The sequence below is a fragment of the Pelobates fuscus genome, chromosome 7, assembly GCF_036172605.1.
Source record: "Pelobates fuscus isolate aPelFus1 chromosome 7, aPelFus1.pri, whole genome shotgun sequence".
NCBI lineage: Eukaryota > Metazoa > Chordata > Amphibia > Anura > Pelobatidae > Pelobates > Pelobates fuscus.
Genome location: NC_086323.1, coordinates 141473634 through 141493529, shown reverse-complemented (window position 1 = coordinate 141493529; position 19896 = coordinate 141473634). Strand labels below are relative to the sequence as shown.

Below are 19896 nucleotides of genomic sequence, written 5' to 3'. Positions count from 1 at the left end.
CAATGTTTTTCTAATCATAAATGATACAACCTTTGGCCATACAATATGACACTATTTGTTTTTTTGTGTATTCTTCTGTCATTTTATATACATCACGGTGCAAATTTAGAGAGAAAATGGACTGCTGTTTAAAATCTTCTCCCATTAAATAATTTATGTACTCCTGAAGACTTTTTGAGAGTAACAAACTACTTATCTTGCCATTTGCGTTGTTATTTATTAGGCGTAAATGGTGTTCTTTTGATCTGCTGTGTTACATTTAGTGATATTTCTGTTATTTGCACTATTATTCACTAGGCGCAGCCTGTTTCTTTTGGCTCTAAAGTGATGGGACTGACTACTTTCTGTGTGTGTGCTACCAATGCATAATACAGCATTTACAATAAGCTTTAGTATCTGTATGAGTGTATGTATATATGGCTGTGTGTGTCTGTAAGGCTGTCTGTCTGTGCATGTTTGGCTGTATCTGTATGACTGTCTTTGAGAGTGTGTTTGTCTGGTTGGCTGTGTATGTGTCTGTAAGGCTATCTGTATGAATGTGTTTGTGTGTGCCTATATGGCTGTGTGTATGTGCACGTATGGCGGTGTCTGTATGGCTGTGTGTATGTGCCTATTAGGCTGTATGGTTGTCTGTATGAGTGTGTCTGTATGACTGTCCATATGAGTGTGTTTGTGTCCCTGTATGACTGTTTCTGGGTGCTTGTATGACTACTGGAGTGTATTTTTGTGCCTGTATGTAAGGTTCTGTGGGAAATATTTAAGTGTTCTGAAAAGCAACAGTTTGATTCATGGTGTTGTGGAAAATGGTATACATTCAAATATTATAGGTAACATGGATGAGAAAAGGAATGGGCAAGAGGAGAAAATACATTAATAAGTAAAACTAGAGTCATGGGGAGAAGAAGGGATTTTCATAATTTCCATATGTCAGCTGTTGGGAATATTTGTTTTCCTACTCTGTTACAAAATTGGAAAGAGTTCCAAACTGTTCAGTTGTCGTCCCCTTCTTTTTAATCAACAACAGAAACAGATTTGAGGAAGGGGAGGGAGGGGGCACTCTTGACATGATAACCAGTGCAGCGCTGTAGGTAATTATGATGCCTGGAGTCTTCCTCTAAAAACAAAATAGGAAAATGTTTCTTTATAGAAAGGAAATGTTTCACATGGCAGATTTCGGGGCAAAGTACAGAGTATGCTAGGTAACATGCATTCTTAGCAACTTATGGTTTACAAGGGAACTAGATTTAGATAGCTATTTTGCCTTTATTCTGAAAATGTAAACCAATCTAAAAACAAAAGTGATTTTTTTGTTTGTTTGCTTTTGTTTTAATTCAGGCTTTAGAAATAAAAATATATTTATTAAGGACAAAACATTTACATGGTGTACTATTCAAAATATAAAGTACATTTACTTCTACTACCTTTAATGGTGATTTATTTATAATAAACAGACACGGTTTGACAGAAATTATATAGCAACAATCCATGGTCACGAAAGCATAACTTTTTAGCATAAATTTTAGGTCAAAACAGCTGAATTTAAAACTTTTCCCCCTAAATTCTTGTATTCTGGCCTATATCCTGAAATTCAGTTTTAATTCTCAACAACTCACGTTTTAGTTTATAAACCTGTCTATATAGGGCTGTGATACATTATGTTCTAAGCAAAATCAAGTAAATTGTAAATAAATGTCTAAGTGAAGACAAATAAGAAGCAGGGATGTTACTAGGAACCACTACAAGAATCAAACAATGTCCATTCTTATTGCCCCTTGAGCAATAGACTTGAGTGACATGCATGTCGTCACTATGTGTGGTTGTGCAGGGATTGGCTGAGTATGTTTGTGTGTGTGGGACTGGTTCAATATGAATTAGTGTAGTGTTGTCATAGTGAGCTTGTGTGTACAATATTAATAGTATCAATGTAGAATTATAATTTAAAAAACAGGAACATTCAAACACACCCACCCACCCAGGAAGGCATACACGGGCACATACAAAGACATACAGGCACACAGGCATAAACAGACAAGCAAGTGCATACATAGGCTACACAGTCTCAGGCTTTCTTACAGACACAGCCATATGCAGACACATACACACAAGCATACACATACAGGCACACTATAAAAATAAAACATTTGTTTCCCTACACGTGCTTTCTGCAGAGAATGTGAAGTGAAAGCGTACAGTGGCTGATTAACTTTTGCTGAGACAGCAGCTCCAAGCCTTTCCCACTATATCATATACAGAGAGACTTAAAGGAGACATGAAAGCTGCAATTCCTGTCTTCAGATCTATGTGCCATTGCTGCCATTCTGCTCCTCTGCCTACTCTCCAAAGTGAGTCATGGCATGTGCGGAAGGTAGCAGCACACCGTTCGTTTCTTTGGAACATGTGCTTCGGCTCAAGGGCAGACTTCCCCAGGATACTGAGCAGGGGAGTAATACATAAAATTGGGGTTCTCCATTATTTCCCCTTCCCTCAAGATGCTTGTGCCATATATTTAAATGTTATTTAGTTAGCCAAATACTAAATAATGATTTTGCAATGAAGGCCCCAGCCTGGCCTGAGTATGTCTTTTACAGGCGGAATGTCAAGGCCAGGTTACAACAGAGTTCCCTTTTAGTTCCCCCAATTGTAAGGAAATGTATTTAATCCTGCTAGTTAAAGGACCCCTATAGTTACCTACACGACTTCAGCTCAATTAAGTGGTCTGGGTGCCAGGTCCCCCAGCTTTTGCAATGGAGGCCCCAGCCTGGCCTGGGTATGTCTTTTACAGGTGGAATGTCAAGGTCGGTCACAACTTCAGCTCAATTAAGTGGTATGGTTGCCAGGTCCCCCAGGTTTTAACCCTGCAGCTGTAAACATAGCAGTTTCAGAGTAACTGCTATGTTTACATGTCAGGGTTACTCCAGCCTCTAGAGGCTGTCTTCCTGACAGCTACTAGAGGCGCTTCCGCAACACTCAATGTGAAAATAACATTGAGCATGCAAAACATCCATAGGAAAGCATTGAGTAATGCTTTCCTATGGACGGTTTGAACGCGCACATGCGCATTCTGCTCCGTTTGGGAGCTGATGGAGGGGGAGGAGAGGTCAACAGCGCCAGGCTCTAGAATAAGGTAAGTGGCCCCTTCAGCCCAGCGGGAGGGTGGCCCTGAGGGTGGGGGTGGTCCTAAGGACTATATAGTGCCAGGAAAACAAGTTTGTTGTCCTGGCACTATAGTGGTCCTTTAATATTCATCACTGCTATCAAAAAACAAAGTAATTACATTATCCTCTTCTTCTTGTAAATGAGAGTTATAAGTGATGTTGTCCTGCAAGGGACTCGAGGGACAAAGCCAGGCCATAGGATTTTCATTCTTTATTGAGTAGTGTGCGATATTGCTTTCCTGGGTGGAAAAATTCCAATGTACATGTTCTGTTTTATAACTGCTAACCCTATCACCTGAACTGTATAGATTGCTTGAAGAGTGTTGTCGTGCAGTTTGATGGGAGTAGAGAAGTGAAAATTTATCCCTTGTCTTTTTCTGTGCTTTTCGCACTGGAGCATGAATGACAGGTAATGAAGGAACAAGGCTCTCTGAATGAAAAGTGAAATTCTCTTGTTGTGAATTGATGACAGGGTTCACCCATTCTGAGCTGCCAGATTTCTTTGCAGCTCTAACATATGATGTTCTTGCTACAGTACCTTTATTATTTTTCTTAGAACATTCTGATTGCTTTTTCTGTGACAAAACTTTATGCTTGTTGGTTGTTCTCCTCTTTTGGCATCTTACAGATTCTCTAGCTTTGTTGTTAAGTAGACTGTTTTCTTCACTACAAGAATAACCGATATTCAACCTATTTTGAATACTTGAGATATCCAGGTAATTTTCTTGTTCTTTCTCAAGTTGTGAAGTGTGTATATGTTTTGGAATCGTTTTGCACAAAATGTTTTCCTTTTCAACTGCCAGTACTTGAAATGGATCTGAAGCAGCAGGGTTTGGTTTTTCAGAGCCTCCTTGTGAAACAGGAGAATATTCACAGCCAGATGCAAATTTCTCAACACAATTCATAGATTTAACATTAAGGAATTTCTGGGCTGCTGCAGATACTGTGGCATTCACATTTCCTACAAGATCTGCAGAAATCATGTTACTATTGACATTGCATGGACATTGACCACTGATCTTGGAAACTGGTGAAACCTCTTGACAAGTTTCCTTTGCTCTGAACTGATTTATTTGTTTTTTAAATGATATATTTGAAAATACTGGTGGAGTGGTTTGTGTAGTGTTTTCTTTTAAGCAACAGGCAAGCTGAGGAGCAAAGTTAGTCTTCTCAAGTTCACTTAGTATTTTATTCTCAGTTGATTTAATGGAATCTGATAGGCAACCTATTTTTTCCGACAACATCACTTGCTGCTCATATTGTTGAGACTTTAATATATCCATGTTTGACAAAATTAACTGTACATTGCACTTCAGACTTGCTAGTTCTTCATCATTCTGTACAAGAGAAGATTAGTTAAGTTAAACATTTGACCCAAGATAATCTACCAGATTGCAATAGCCTAATATTTTAAATCAAGTGGGTGGACCACAACTATTTAAGAACTAGTTCTGTCTGGTCACTAGTTTGTTTATTTCACATTCAGTGTTATTAGTTGTCACTGTTAATATCTAAATAGGAATATGCTTTAGGGGACACTGTAAGCACCAGAACAACTTAGCTTAATTAAGTATTTTAAGTGTACAGAAAATAAGTTAAATAGACTGTATAGGCACCTAGACCACTTCTTCTAAATGAAGACTTGTGGGTGCCATTTCCCTGTCATTTAAACCTGTCACTCTCATAGTCACTAGAGGTGCTTCCGCCTAAACGTCTGAGTGACCATAGAGACCATTTGATTAGCCTCCAAATACTTTCAAAGGGAAAGCATTGGATTGGTTGAGTCATCTACGATGATCTTAGAAAAGTGGCGGAGCTTCCACACAGAGACCAGCCATGCGAGGGTTGAAGCACCTCCCATGCCAGTGATTCACATAGATTCAAGTCTACAATGTTTTAGCTTGCCTTATTGCACAGTGTGTTTCATTTAGCTTTTTTGGTATTTGGCTTGCCCTTCTTCCCTCTTCCTTATACTGTTAGAATGTATACATACTTTTTTTCTGCTAATTTTTAAAATTTTCTTTTTATATAATTTTACTTTTGTTGAATAAAGACACCTTTTATTGCTATCCACCTATCAATTTCTTCACTGGACTACGTACACCTGTACCTATGGTGTGAATAAGTACATAAGCAATAAACAACAATTATGCATGTATCCTTTTGTTATTTTGGCACTATTAAGGGCTGGATGGGATCACATCGTTCTTACAGCACCTGTAGAAAACTACAGTCTTAAAGCCCAAAAAACTTCAACTGATCAAAAAAGATTGCTTGCAAAGCAATCTTATCAGAAACAGAACACAGCCCAAAACTTTTCAACATCAATAATTATGTGCTCTTTTATTAATTCAAAGTCCAAATTAAGCTACTAATGACTAATGTGGGCACATTCTACAGTTTATCATATACTTACTTTATGCAGTTTTTGCTCAAGTTCCAACATTGCTTTTTCCACATTACATTTAGCTGAAAATGCTTTTATTATTGAATTACAGTGAGATGCAGCACTTTCTTGCACTACAAAACAAAAACAAGAGAACTGATATTTGCACTGGTACATTTTTTTGTATGTAAGTATTATTTTGAAAACAAGTTAAATGGACACTATAGGCACCCAGACCACTTCAGGTCATTGAAGTAGTCTGGGTGCATATTCCCAAGTCCCTTAACCCTGCAAAGGTAATTATTGCAGTTTTTAAAGTGGGTTAACTCCACCTCTACTGGCTGTCTAACAGACACCCACTAGAATAACTTCCTGGTCGTTAGGCGACTTTTGGTCGCCTAACTGATGCTGAACGTCCTCACACTAAGCATGAAGACATCCAGCTTCACACAAAACCCCATAGGAAAGTATTGTATAATGCTTTCCTATGGGGAAAAAACTAATAAGGGCATTGCTATTGTCGCACATGTGCATTAGATCATCCCCGCCGCCGAGGGCTAGATGGACTCTGGTAAGTCACAGAAGGAATTTTTAACCCCTTCAGCATCATAGGGGAGGGGTGACCTAGGGGGGCCCTATAGGTAGCTATAGTGCCAGGAAAATAACTTTGTTTTCCTGGTCAATAGTTTCCCTATAAACATATTTAGGCTACTTTTAACAAGTACTCAAGTAACATACTAACATTTGTTTTAAGTATATTAATTAAGATTTTATATACAACAACAACATTGTATTCTGTTCTATGTTTAACCACTAGCAAAAGTGATTAAAAGTATTGTGTATGCAAAACATATAGCCCTCGATTTAACCCCTTAAGGACCAAACTTCTGGAATAAAAGGGAATCATGACATGTCACACATGTCATGTGTCCTTAAGGGGTTAAAGGGTTACTCCAACCACCATGCCCAGTTTAGTAATTTGAAGTAGTCATGTAGCAGGTGCAGTGTTTCTGCCAAAAATACTGCACATATGGAAATATTTTTATTTGTGAGCTGGAGTCTAGTTGCACAACCAGCACATGTAACAGTGGCAGTCGGGAATGCTGACAACAGACATAAAAATATTTCCCCATGTAGGCAGAGTGCATGCAAGGGAAGATTGCTTCCCCCTCCCATCCACTGTGTGTTCCCTCTAACATCCCTCCATTCCCCTCGTTTTTTTTCTCCCCTCGTATGGAGCAATCTCAGGGTTCTCTATGAGATACCTTTGATTGGAACACACAAGGCCCCAGTGACGTCGGAGTGGGCGCAGAAAGCAACAGAAGCTTCGCGGGTGCTGGATTCTAGGTAAGTAATGTACTTTTATTTGCAGTGTGTACTGCAAATGGAAGGGGGGACCTTCTCCACAGTGCCCAAAAGGGAATTCTATACAGGAAGATCCCCCCTCTGAAAGGGTTGGAGTAACCCTTTAATTCTTTTGGATAGGAAGAATGATCACAATCTGTTAGAAAAAAATAAAAAAGTATTTTCAAATGATTAATTTACAAACATTCCTATAGATCCTAATAGTGACATCTGTAGATAAAATATTTGAAAAGGTTTTTTTAATAGACAGTGATCATTTGAAAAGCTTATCCAATATAAAATGTTGATGCCATAATGACATCATAAGTTTCCATATGCCCTCTGCTGGCAAGCATACATTTAAATCACATTAATGAGTACAACTCACATGTTTTAGAAAGAGTTTCTACAGATTCCAATATGGACTTGCATTTTAAATTTGTATTCTCCTCAGTTTGACAAAAGGCCACTTTTAACTGTAAAAGAATGTAAATTAACAATCTAAATAAATAAATCTAAACATAATAAGTAATTACTACAAAATGCTTACATGATTAAAGATTATTATTCAAGTGATATTATGTGTTGAACTGTGACCCACTCCTCCAGAATCCCAAATTTGAGAGAACACAAGAAAATGCTGGAGATAAGTTTATCCACTGGTCAGGAAGACAGTTTTCACTACAATGGCAGCTGAGCTTTCAGATGGGTCAGGCCGACATGAGTCGTGGACAATTTAAGCAAATTTATATTTTTTTTTCGTTTTTACCCATTAACTATCATTTGCATTATAGACTCAGATCAACTCTATCTAGAGTGAATATTCTCTACGGACCTCTGCAAAAAAAGCATGAAAAAGAAAACTATGAAAAGTTTCAACCATAAACTGAGATCCTGCTGTATTTTTAGGTAATCTGACAAACAAGTAGTAAATGAAACTCAATAATAACAGAAATATAAACTTTAAACTGTAATCTGCGCCACATACCAATTAAATATACAGGGTAATGTTTGCATGATGATTCACATTGATCACATCGATTTGAAGAAGGCGTAATGTCACACTGTACCAGGCAAAACACTAGCAAATGCATAGTTCAAATTGTAGCCTGATCAAAAGATCCCAACTTAAATCGGTATGCTGTCAGATATAAACTACAATTATGCTGGCGTGTGGGCTGCACATAGCATTCAGGGATATTTCAGCAAGGATTGTGGAGAATTATGCGCACAACACCCACTCACCAGTTAGAAAGAACATTTCAGTTAAGAATGTCATTTAATCTGTATTCTAGCACAAGGTATGTAGCAAGTTTTGTGACCTGGAAGACCTGAAAATTGCATGGTTACATGTTGGCTGCACCTTTTGTATTGATTGAATTGCATCCTTTAAGTGGACTTCGTTATCTATGAGAAGTCCATTTAAAACATAATTCATTGGAAAAAAACTGTCTATACTCACTTCTTGAATAGTTAGTAGAGTGTTAGAAATCATATTGTTTAATTGGTCACTAAAAAGGAGAAAAATAATATGCAGGTAAGAATATGATAAAAATCCATTGTATTATTTGTTACAAGCTAAAATTAGCATTGTTTGAAAAGGGTTTTTGAATACATACTTTTCTGATTTTTCTTTTGTTTTCTTCTTGCTTTCCTCAAATTGCTCCAAAATGGTTTTGTTTTTCTCTGTACCAAATAATTGAAATGAACTATTTTCTTTTAAATCATTGTACAAACTGGGCTTTGCCAAATATTTCAGGAACACGCTGGGTTCATTCTGTCTTGTTTTTGTTTTTGAAAGAAACAAAAAAATGTATTGCAAGTTTGGATATACCCAACACAAAAGTAATATTAAAGCATTATGAAGTGATTAGTGAATTACTATACCATGTTACCAATGAGAAAATGGAAATAAAATCATATATAGTAATCTTATCAGAGATAATAACATCTTTTTTGTAAGGGGTTTTCTTACATAATATAGCATTATGGAGGCGGTTATTTGCTAAGTCGTGAACTGACATTAAAACATTATTTACGACACTTTAGACATGATGGTGGGATATGAAAAAAAGACTTACAAAATGTAGTATAAATGTTGCTTGATTTTTAAACTATGGTGGCTGGCCATCAGTCTCTGTTCTGCATCTTTCCACCTCCCAGTCTTTCCCACTGTTTCTCATTCCCTGACTATCGGCCATTTCCATCCCAACAAAATAAACAAACCCCCTGCATGTATGTGATTGAATTTGCTTTGGGGAATTGCATTTGTGTAATGAGAGTTGTGAATGTGTGTAAATGTGAATGAATGCATTTGATGGAAGTGGTGAGAATGCAGATGACTGTGTGTGTTGGATTGTAGTAGTGATTGTGTGACAACATGTTTGTGATGGGTGTTGTGTTTCATTCTTAACTACTATAAAAAAAAAGTAATGTTTAATATTTTTCCACACCTGATCGACTAACTCCAGGGTGAGAGGGTGATCCCTGGTTGTACTGTGGGGAAATGTGTGGCCTTTACCTCAGCAAATCATTGTCAATGCTCCCTACGGTACTACACTCTTGCACAAAACCAACACTCTAAGTCACTGAGAGGCATCAGTTTACAGTGAAGTGCTGAGAGTGATGTACATCTCCTAGAGATGCAGACCACATGTACAATGATACAGACATGAATGATGGGCTGGTAAGGGGAAATATTCAGATTTCTCCATTGGTTCATGGAGTTGCAGAGTTCCCTTTTTGAGTTAGTGCACTCTGTGATCTATTGATTTGATTTACGGAAGCACTGATCTTTCTTATAGGAACTTTAAAAGCTGTAGGGGGTTATGGTGTGATGTGTAATATTGCACCCTCCCAGGGTAAATGGTCAAACCGTAAACCTGGAGTGCACAGGGTGCTGAAAGTTCGCTGCACTCAGCTAGCCTGGGCTTAGCTCATTGACGGAGAGCCCTAAGCTGAAAGGGCTTAGCTCTGAGGAGCCAACATAAGCTGAGTGTTAGTGCATCTGACTTGCCTGAAGGATATGGCCAGCACCTGGTAAACCCCAAGTAAGCTGTCAAACTGGGGACCTATTGCCAGGGATGGTAATAGGGTAATGTAGTGGTAACAAACTGTGTTTTAGTTTATTTATAAATGTGTTTCAATTCAGGGATGCAGCTGAGGTTTGCACTTTGGTTCTCTCAGTTGCATCAGTGAAAGAGTTAGGTTAGAACTCGTTAGTAAGGTCATTAATTATCAACGAAGGACAAAGCCTTTATCCCCTTCCCGACCTCGGACATACCAGGTACGTGCAGCAAAAAATGGTCATTAACGACCTCGGACTAGTACGTCCGATAGCAAATAGGCAATTACCTGATCGCTGGTGATCCCCCTCCGGCAATCACGATGTGGGTACTTGCCTCGCATTCCAGGCAATCCATCTGATTCACTTTCCCCCCATCCCCCCCCCCCCCCGCCATATAATCACGGGGTCATCGCGATCACATAGCCGGAATAGCTGGCTTGTGCAGTGACAGCAGGGGGCCTGTCTGAGCTCTCAGGTATTCCCCCCAATGCCTGCACAAAAGTTTTACAAAGTTTGGAAAACTTAACTAAAACTTTAAAAAAGTAAATAAAAGTACTTAAATCCTTAAACAATATATATATATGTATATATATTGGAAGGCGTTGCCTGAAGTTGTGGGAGGGGTTACCCGGCTATTTAAACTCAGCCCCCCTACACCACAGGGCTGATGCTGCCTGGTTCATTTCTACTTCCGGTTCAAAGGTCATCAACACAGACTGCCTAAAACTCCAAACAAGCTGGTCTGGGCCTACTGTGGCTCCCACGCCGATCGGTCCAAGTTTTTCCCTGCTCCAACAACTCCCATCCTGCTGTTCCAGCCACATGCGGTCAGAGACTCCCACGCTGATTGGTCCAAGTTCTCCCTGCTCCAACAACTCCCACCACGCTGTTCCAGCCACATGCGGTCAGAGACTCCCACGATGATCGGACCAAGTTCTCCCTGCTCCAACAACTCCCATCATGCTGTTCCAGCCACATGCGGTCAAAGACTCCCAAGCCGATTGGACCAAGTTCCTTCTGCTCCAACAACTCCCATCACGCTGTTCCAGCCACATGCGGTCAAAGACTCCCAAGCCGACTGGACCAAGTTCTCCCTGCTCCAAAAACTCCCATCACGCTGTTCCAGCCACATGCGGTCAGAGACTCCCACGCCGATCGGACCAAGTTTTCCCTGCTCCAACAACTCCCATCACGCTGTTCCAGCCACACGCAGTCAGAGACTACTCATCTCCTCTCCAGAACTGGCCGTTCGTTCCCGCCGGCGCTATGAGACCCCTTACCGGCTTCCCGGGCCTTTTCCTGGATCAAACCTCCGTGTCCACCAAGTCTGGGTACTTTCCAGCCGCATAGCTGACCTCTCACCTCACCGCAAGCTTCCGGGTCAAGTCGTTTGTTTCCTGTACCAGTCAAATCCACGAACCGTGAGTCTGCCTGTACGGGCCAAATCCATGAACACACAATTGTTCACACATTTACGTTCTTACATAACGTCCATTCTGGACTTTTTCCCGTTCAGGACTTAAGTCAGTTCACCTACTCCTGCCTGCTCTTTGTTTCATTCCTATTCGCTAGTTTATTTTCGTCAAATTTCTACCAAACTAGTCTTCAGCTATCTCAGTTACATGCTTCCATCTAGAGGCCACCACAATCATAGTACCAATTTGTTAGTTTTACACTGTTCCCTGATACATGAAATGTCCAGGTTCTTTTTTGAAAGTATTTAGCCTGCTACTAGTTATCCTTACGTGCCCCCTGTAGTTCGGTTATGTTTGCTATATTTCTTGCTATTATTTACGATTGTGCACGGATATGGTCAGTTTCCCATTACTAATTCAGCTCTGGTAAGCGTTTAATATTCACTACGTATATTGCATTATCATCATGTATCGCACATGTCTTATTTTATCACTCATGGACTTGGTACTGTACTGAGGCAGTCATCACGATCACATTTGTTACCATGTGTTATGGCCAATCTGTATACTTGCTCCCATGATAGGTATATTACTTATTTGGCGGACGACCACCTATTCGCTAAACCTTTTTTGCCACACTCCTATGTTCAGTATATGTATAGTCATGTTCCCTGGGACAAACCCTAGTGTACCATGCTTTACCATACCGTCATATGTTCCCCCTGACTCTACATCAAAATAATCACGTATTATGCAAAAGGTTATTTACTCATCGCTGCTATATTCTACTCAAGCAAGTTCATCATCCTAACCGACCCTTGCTATTCAGGCATAATATCACCAAACCTACAGCAAATCCACTCCTAACTGTTCTATGTTACATCAGCCAACGCTGGCACGCAATTCCTCTGCCAGGTCGTACACAGGCCCACGCACGACCATAATTAAATATTCTACCGGGATAGCTCAAAACTGCCCTCATAGCTTGGTATTCCATATCCCCCTATATGTATTTTAGCTACAGAAGTCACAGGACCAATTAGCGGTCACTCATGACTCTGCCTATCCCCCATTATTGTCGCAGTATTGGTTAAACACTCCCCATGGTCTCTGGTAGTGGCCTACTCACTTATAGGGATATTTGATTTATGTCCTATGAATCTTGTACCCACCATCGTAGGGTCAGGATTCTAACAACTATGTCCTCAGGTTACCTATTCATATACCTATCCTCAGGTTATCTATTCATATACCAGCCTCAAGAACAACCACCCTGATTATGTGTATTTCGTTCACAGTAAGTCAAGCCCAATTCCAGTTCCAAATTGCCTCCCACCATAATATCCCTTTAGTTTCTCCAATATCTCATTCCTCTGGCAAGGAAACCACATTCTACCCCAAGCAAGGTATGTTTACCCACCTCGCTACTACCCATCACCCGTCCCATTCTCGGATCCGGTATGTCAACAACTAGCCTTATCATTATCAATTCCGTGAGGCCAACACCCATCTTCATCCGCATATGGAGGTATACGCCCCTTGGCCCAACACATAGCTAACGCCTCACATCAAGCTCTACAGGTTACGAGTTAGGGCCTCACCCAGCATGGCCTCTTATATTGACTCTTTTTACAGTCCCCGAGAGGCCAACGTTATTGCCACACCTTTCAGTAGCCCCTGCCCACTAGGCCAAATCACATGAAGTCAAACAGTTGATATCCACTCTACTTGCCTCCATACATAACATCAACGATGGACTACAGAGACTGGAATCTCCACAGGCACTGACGCACATCCTAGCCACAGGACTCCCAAATCCCTCTCATGGTTATGTTATCCTTTCAAATCCCGCCCCTAGCACATCGGTTTACATTATTACTCCCTCGTACTCTGTGTCCCTGACCATACGCAAAGACATCTGGAAAGGTTAATTTAGTCTCCTTACTGATTGCCTCCCACGATGTCTTAGAGTACAAGTCTTACTACCACGGTGATCTGTACGTCGTTCTATACACCAGAATCCCAAACTCAATCAGAAACTCACTATCCCAGAATTCATCCTAGCCTTCAGACTTTCGTGACGTAAGTGGCTCTACTTCTCCTCACCATAGAGAAGGTTTGCATCAACAACCTGGAGTTTATCCTGAAACATGAGGGCATAACATAGATGTGGAGGAAGACCATATGATTATATATAATAACATGCATCAAGCTACTAATCTCATACAAGCGACTGCACACATGCCTTAGTTTACCACAACTACTTCACAGCGACACAGGAAATATTTAGATAATAAAGCTATGACACTCAACATAAATACCACTGTTATGCTATGGTTACCAAGCGACGAAGTAATTAATTCAGACAAATACAGATACCCAGCCTGTACTTAGCTTGTCTTATAAACCAAAAAAATGTGCGTTTCAATCTGAATGCTGTACAACAGTTAACCAATATGTGTTTCTTCAACTGTTTGCAAATGCTGTTGTGGCATTATTGACATATGAATGTTATTTCATGCACAACTAAAATAAAGAATAAAAAAAACAAACAAAAAAAAAAAACAACCTGGAGTTTTACCTCTAAGCACACACTTTCAGTCACTCAGTCGACTTCTACATCACGGTTTCCACAAACCAGTCCCACACAGGTCTGGTCACACTCCTGTCCGGTATTCACGAGTGTCAGAACCTTCTGTCCACATTAATAGACCCCGCAACACAATCACGTTGCTTAAGAAGGTATTCAACCATATTAATTACCCACCCCTAGCCTTAACTCATTGACTTCCTTAAAAGGAATTCTCCCACCACTATGCCAAAGGGGTTGACCAGAGCTTGGGTGGGCAAGACAGACATTTCCTATGCCTCCAAGCTTCTACCTATTCAGCCATCCCAAGGGCATGTTCATGGCATTTTATGGAGGGATTGTCATGAATTTCCCACACGTGTAACTTTAGAGCAAAGAGTAACCCCAAGCTGTTTCTCTTATTTGCTAACACACTATGTTGACTAACACTCAATATTAGCGAATGTCCTGCAGTCACCCGTTATCTTAGATAACTTCCTCGCGATAGAACGCCCTCACTCCGCTCTGGTTAGTATTCACAAGACGATGGCACTTTTCCTCACTATCGGTTCCACTTTCACAAACTGACCTTCTTAGGCATTCATCTTGACACTAATAAGCTACAGAACATGTCCACCTACAGAGAAGGTACAGGAATCCTGGGAACCTTTCCTTCTGAAGAACAAGCGGGGGTGGGGGGGAGAATGGATCTACAGTCCTACTGGGCACATTGAGGGTTGCCATGAGAATTATTCTGCACATTTATTTCCCGACCGCTGAGTCTTCTTCCCACCGACCGTTCCATTCTGGCACTAGTTGTAAGCAGACCTACACATATGGCTCAGGTTCATACCACATTGGAATAGGAGGCCAGGTTATTGCCGCCATTTCTCATCATTTCCCAGTTACATGGACCAATGCGTCCGCACACACTGATTTCACAGCCAATTTGGTGACTTTTGGTTCTGAGATGCCTGGCCAGTTGAGACTCTTAAAAACAAAAAACAAAAAAAACCTTTCCATTCCTCGTCAACATTTCTTTGGAATCTACACCATAGTGGCCACCTACAAGGCCTGGGGAGGTATGAGTGGATAGGTCAACTTGTCAAGTGTACTCTGACAATAAAGCAGCTGGCTAAACCCACATTCCATGGCTTAATACTGCACTAACTCGCCTCATGGCATTTGGCAGATTTCTGGGTTGAGCTGCCCTCTCTGATTATACATCACAAGCATACAATAGAGATTTCACCTTTACAACAAGTTTACCACCGATTACCATAATACCGATATTCGTTCACTAGTCGCCATTGTGACACTCCTCTCCTTTTTGCCCACACAATTTATAAAATCTCTCTTAGCACTACAAAACTTACCTAGCTGGAATACACCATATCTTAAGTGCCCATCCTAGTACCAAACAGTTCACATCCCCCTTCCATATGTAATACGTAGGAACATAAGGACTATCCTACGGACAATAAGGTGCCGGTCAAAATGTCAGAACTTTACAGGTTATCACTCACTGGACCAAAGCTCAATATGCCCCTATTTAACTGCAGGGCAAACCACTCACTACAGCTAAATTCATAATGTACCTCAGAACCCTCTTAACTAGGCGGGGATTCAACCCCAATGCCTTTTCGGGACATTCCTCCAGAATCAGGGCAGCATCAGCTGCTTCTAGACAAATGTCCCTGCTCACACCATAAACATTAGGACGCTGGAAATCCACAGTATATTACTAGATACATATCACAACCAGAGCTAGAGTTGAGTAGGACAAGCCTTTATGAATCTTGCAACGTAAAGATGTGTAATAAGGTATCTTATTCAACTTTTCGCCCTCTTTTATTACAGGCCTACCCGATACGTCGGTTTCGGCACACCACAACCGACTTGCTCATATATATAACGTATCATGTATACGGCTTTTGTCCCCGACTACAAATTGGAAGGCGTAGCCTGAAGTTGTGGTAGGGGTTACCCGGCTATTTAAACTCAGCCCCCCTACACAACAGGGCTGATGCTGCCTGGTTCATCCCTCCCACCTCTCCCCTTATACATATTACTATTACAGGTGGGGCCTCTTTTATTACAGGCCTACCCGATACGTCGGTTTCAGCACACCACAACCGACTTGCTCATATATCTAACTTATCATGTATACGGCTTTTGTCCTCGACTACAAATATATATATATATATATATATATATATATATATGATCTAAGTACTTTTATATACACATACATACATCGTTATTAAATGTGTATTTTAATATGAATCTATATAATTATATATATATATATACACATATATAAATATATATTAAAATACACTTAGAATAATGTTAATTATATATAATATAAATAAAAATAATCAATAAATAAATTGAAATAAATAAATAAATTAAATTAAACATTTTAGAAAAATTATATATCGGTCTAAATGTGTTCTAACTGTATTTTGATATTAATATACATATATATTAAAATCAAAATACATTTAGAATGACGTTATAAAAACATATATACCCCTCAACGACCATGGACGTACTAGGAACGTCCGACAAAAAATGGTCGTTAAGGACCGTGGACGTGCCTAGTACATCCGCGGCAAATAGGAGTTCTGGACTTACCGATCCGCGGCAATCACGGTCGGGTGGGGGACTGCCGGAGACCCCTGCAGCAGTTCTGGACACACCAGCCCTCCAGGGCCATGTGATCACTATGTTCACATGTCCACAATAAGAGTCTATGGAGCTGCGAGCAGGGGGAATGTCTGAGCTGTAAGGCAGTCCCCCAGGCTGCTAAAAAGTAAAAATAAAATAAATATACTATATATGTATAATATATTAAAAAATAATTAAAGGATTTTAAAATATATTATACATATATAATACATATATATGATTTCATTATAAGTGTACTTTGAGATATATACACATATATTTATTAATTTATAAAATAGTTTACCAGGATGGATACATTGAGATTTCTCGTTTTCAAGTATGTCCTGGGTCTTTGTCTACAAAACATTGCATTGTTACAATAGGATACAATATTACAAAAATACAATATACAAACTATATATATACACAAATATATAAATTTAATACATAACAGGCAATAAATATATTCAACCATGAGAGGTGCATTCTGTGCTGAGGTATATTGCTATAGATCTCTTAAAAGATTTTAGATAGAATGAAGATTTGACTGTGTCCCTGAGGTTGTTCCATAATTGCGGTGCTCGAGCCACTTTATTTTTGTATTGCGGTATGCTAAATATCGTGCTAATACTTGATCGGAGGTTATAGGAGGTGGGAACAGCCGGGGAGAGCATTCTACTCAGTTAGGGTGGGAGCTTCCCAGGAATGCTCTTATGCACAGGGCTGGAAAGATGAAGAGTGCTTTGGGATTCCAGCGACAGACAATTTAACTCTTTTAACATGTCACAGTGGTGGGTAAAGTAATTACATTCTAGTACAAAGCGGCAGAACAAATATATATAACGTATTAAGTTTATTAAGGTGTATCTTAAAATACACTTATAATGAAATTATATATACTGGTATGTATACTATATTATAAATTGTTTTAATTATGTTATAATATATTATAAATATATAGGAAATAAAAGTGTGTTTGTATTTTAAATGGCTCACAAATTAATTCATGTAAAAACATGAATATGCTATTTGTCCAGGTTGTCATTCTATCATTTACTTCATGGACTGATGTTTATATTTAGTTTTTTACAAAACATAATTTTTTTTATCAAAATCTGTTGTTTTTTTACATTAAATAAATGCATATGCTAATTATATATATATTTTTTTGTACAATTTTTGTTTGGTCAAACATCAACATTACAATAATTTCCTGAGTGGCAGCAAATGATACAAATGAACAGACATGCTAATCACTCTTTTATTTGAAATTGATTGGCATATCGTTGATTGACAGATATGAAATCAAACAATATAAATTCTAAAGGACATCTCACACTGCCTAAATCAACACAAAAGTTATTAGAAATATATGGACAGTACCTAGACCTGATAAACCCACCTAACTGAGCACACAAGTAACCAGCAGATGTTTGAGAGAAACAAGAAGAAACACTAAAACAAGGATTGTCATAAACCAAGCAACATCTGGACAACCATCACAAAAGAAACAATAAAAATCCTAAGCTAAAACATTCAGAAATATCAACACCTAATATTATGAAAACTAGATCCCCAAACAAATCCCTCCAATAAACTCACATTCTGAAAGCAGAAAAATAAATACTGTATACCAAATAGTTAAATAAACCTGTAATCAACAGAATGATTAAAAACAAAAGCACAATTTTATATGATTACTGTTCACCAATACCGAAGTACATAATATTGTGCAAAGGTATGCAATCTAGATTTTTCTTTTATTCATTCATTCATTCATTCATTATTTACAGATATATTGTGTAAACAAAACGTTTTAGAGATCACTATATCCATCATCTTGCAATGTTTGAGACCAGATCTGAAAGGTCAACATAAAAGGAAAAATATTTCAAAAACAAAAATCTATCCATATATACAATTCCGGATTGGAATAAGGGGATACGATTTATAATGACAGTTTACACTGATCAGCCACAACATTGAAACACTGACAAGCTGTCTTTCTTCTAAAGCTCTTTCTTCTTTTATAAAACTGAAAGAGGCACTTGTAATCGTCATGGGTGGCGCCCTCCCAGCTGTCAAGCAGAGAACTGAGAGGGTGCTTTTCCTCATATGATTTGAGTGCTCCTCACATGTTTTGAGGCTTTCGTGTGCAACTGCCACGCATGGGTCCCACCTTCCAATTCTTTTTCATCATTCCATCAATTTTTTTTCCATTATGAATTTGCCAGGAGAACATTACTAGTAATAATCTCAAGGGGGCAGCACAGAGCTGCTGAATAAAAGTATCATCTTTATATCAGGGGCAGTAATCCAAATAGTCCTTAAAATACTCCAACATAAACATTAATTTATATACACTGATATGTCACAACATTAAAACCACTGACTGGTGAAGTGAATAACATTTATTATATTGTTACAATGGTACCTGTCAAGAGGTAGGATATATTAGACAGCAAGTAAACAGTCAGCCTACAGATTAGGTAAGTGAGACATGGGGGGGGGGGCAGCCTACAGATCAGGTAAGTGAGGGATGGGGGGGCGGCAGCCTACAGATCAGGTAAGTGAGGGATGGGGGCAGCATACAGGAAGGGTCAGCAAGGAGCAGGAAGGTAGGAGAAGGAGAAGGAGAAGAAACAGAAATGAGCAGGAAGGGACATCAAGAAACAGAAAGGGTCAGCAATGAGCTGGAAGGGTCAGCAAGGAGCAGAAAGAGTCACCAAGGAGTAGAAATATCCAGCAAGGAGCTGAAAAAGTCAGCAAGGAGCATGAAGGGGCAGCAAGGGGCTGCAATGAGAATGAAGGGTTTGCTACAAGCAGAAAGAGTCAGCAAGGGGCAGGAAGGGACAGGAGGAGCACAAAGGTAAAGGAGCAGAAATAATCAGAAAGAGCACAAAGGTAAAGTAGGAAAAGGAGCAGAGAGGGCCAGCAATGAGCAGAAAGAGGCAGCAAGGAGTAGGAAAGAGCAGGAAGGGTCAGAAAGAAGCAGGAAGGGTCTGCAAGGAAAAATAAGGGTCTGCAAGGAGCAGAAAGAGTAAGCAAGGATCAGGAAGGGTCTGCAAGGAGAAGGAAGCGTCTGCAAGGAGAAGAAAGGGTCTGCAAGGGGCAGGAAGGGACAAAAGGAGCACAAACGTAAAGGAGCAGAATGTCATGCCTTAACTATGGTATCCTCTTACTTCCTGGTTCCACGGAGCCTAGCCACACCCCTTTATGACACGGTCTCCTTATTTAATCCGACCGCACCAGCTGATCGACGCTGGATTATTGAACTACGTTCCGTA

At 39.6% G+C, this 19896-nt stretch overlaps 1 protein-coding gene across 1 annotated transcript in view; it reads right to left on the bottom strand.

Annotated features, from left to right (window-relative positions):
- Positions 1-3235: 3235 nt before the first annotated feature.
- Positions 3236-19896, bottom strand: part of IHO1 (interactor of HORMAD1 1) — a 40845-nt gene continuing 24184 nt past the window's right edge. Inside the window, exons 3-7 of the mRNA XM_063428146.1 lie at positions 8505-8662; positions 8348-8396; positions 7274-7361; positions 5572-5675; positions 3236-4492 (exon numbers count right to left, since the gene is read on the bottom strand). Coding sequence (XP_063284216.1) covers positions 3236-4492; positions 5572-5675; positions 7274-7361; positions 8348-8396; positions 8505-8662 — 1656 coding nt within the window. The remainder of the gene's footprint in view (positions 4493-5571; positions 5676-7273; positions 7362-8347; positions 8397-8504; positions 8663-19896) is intronic.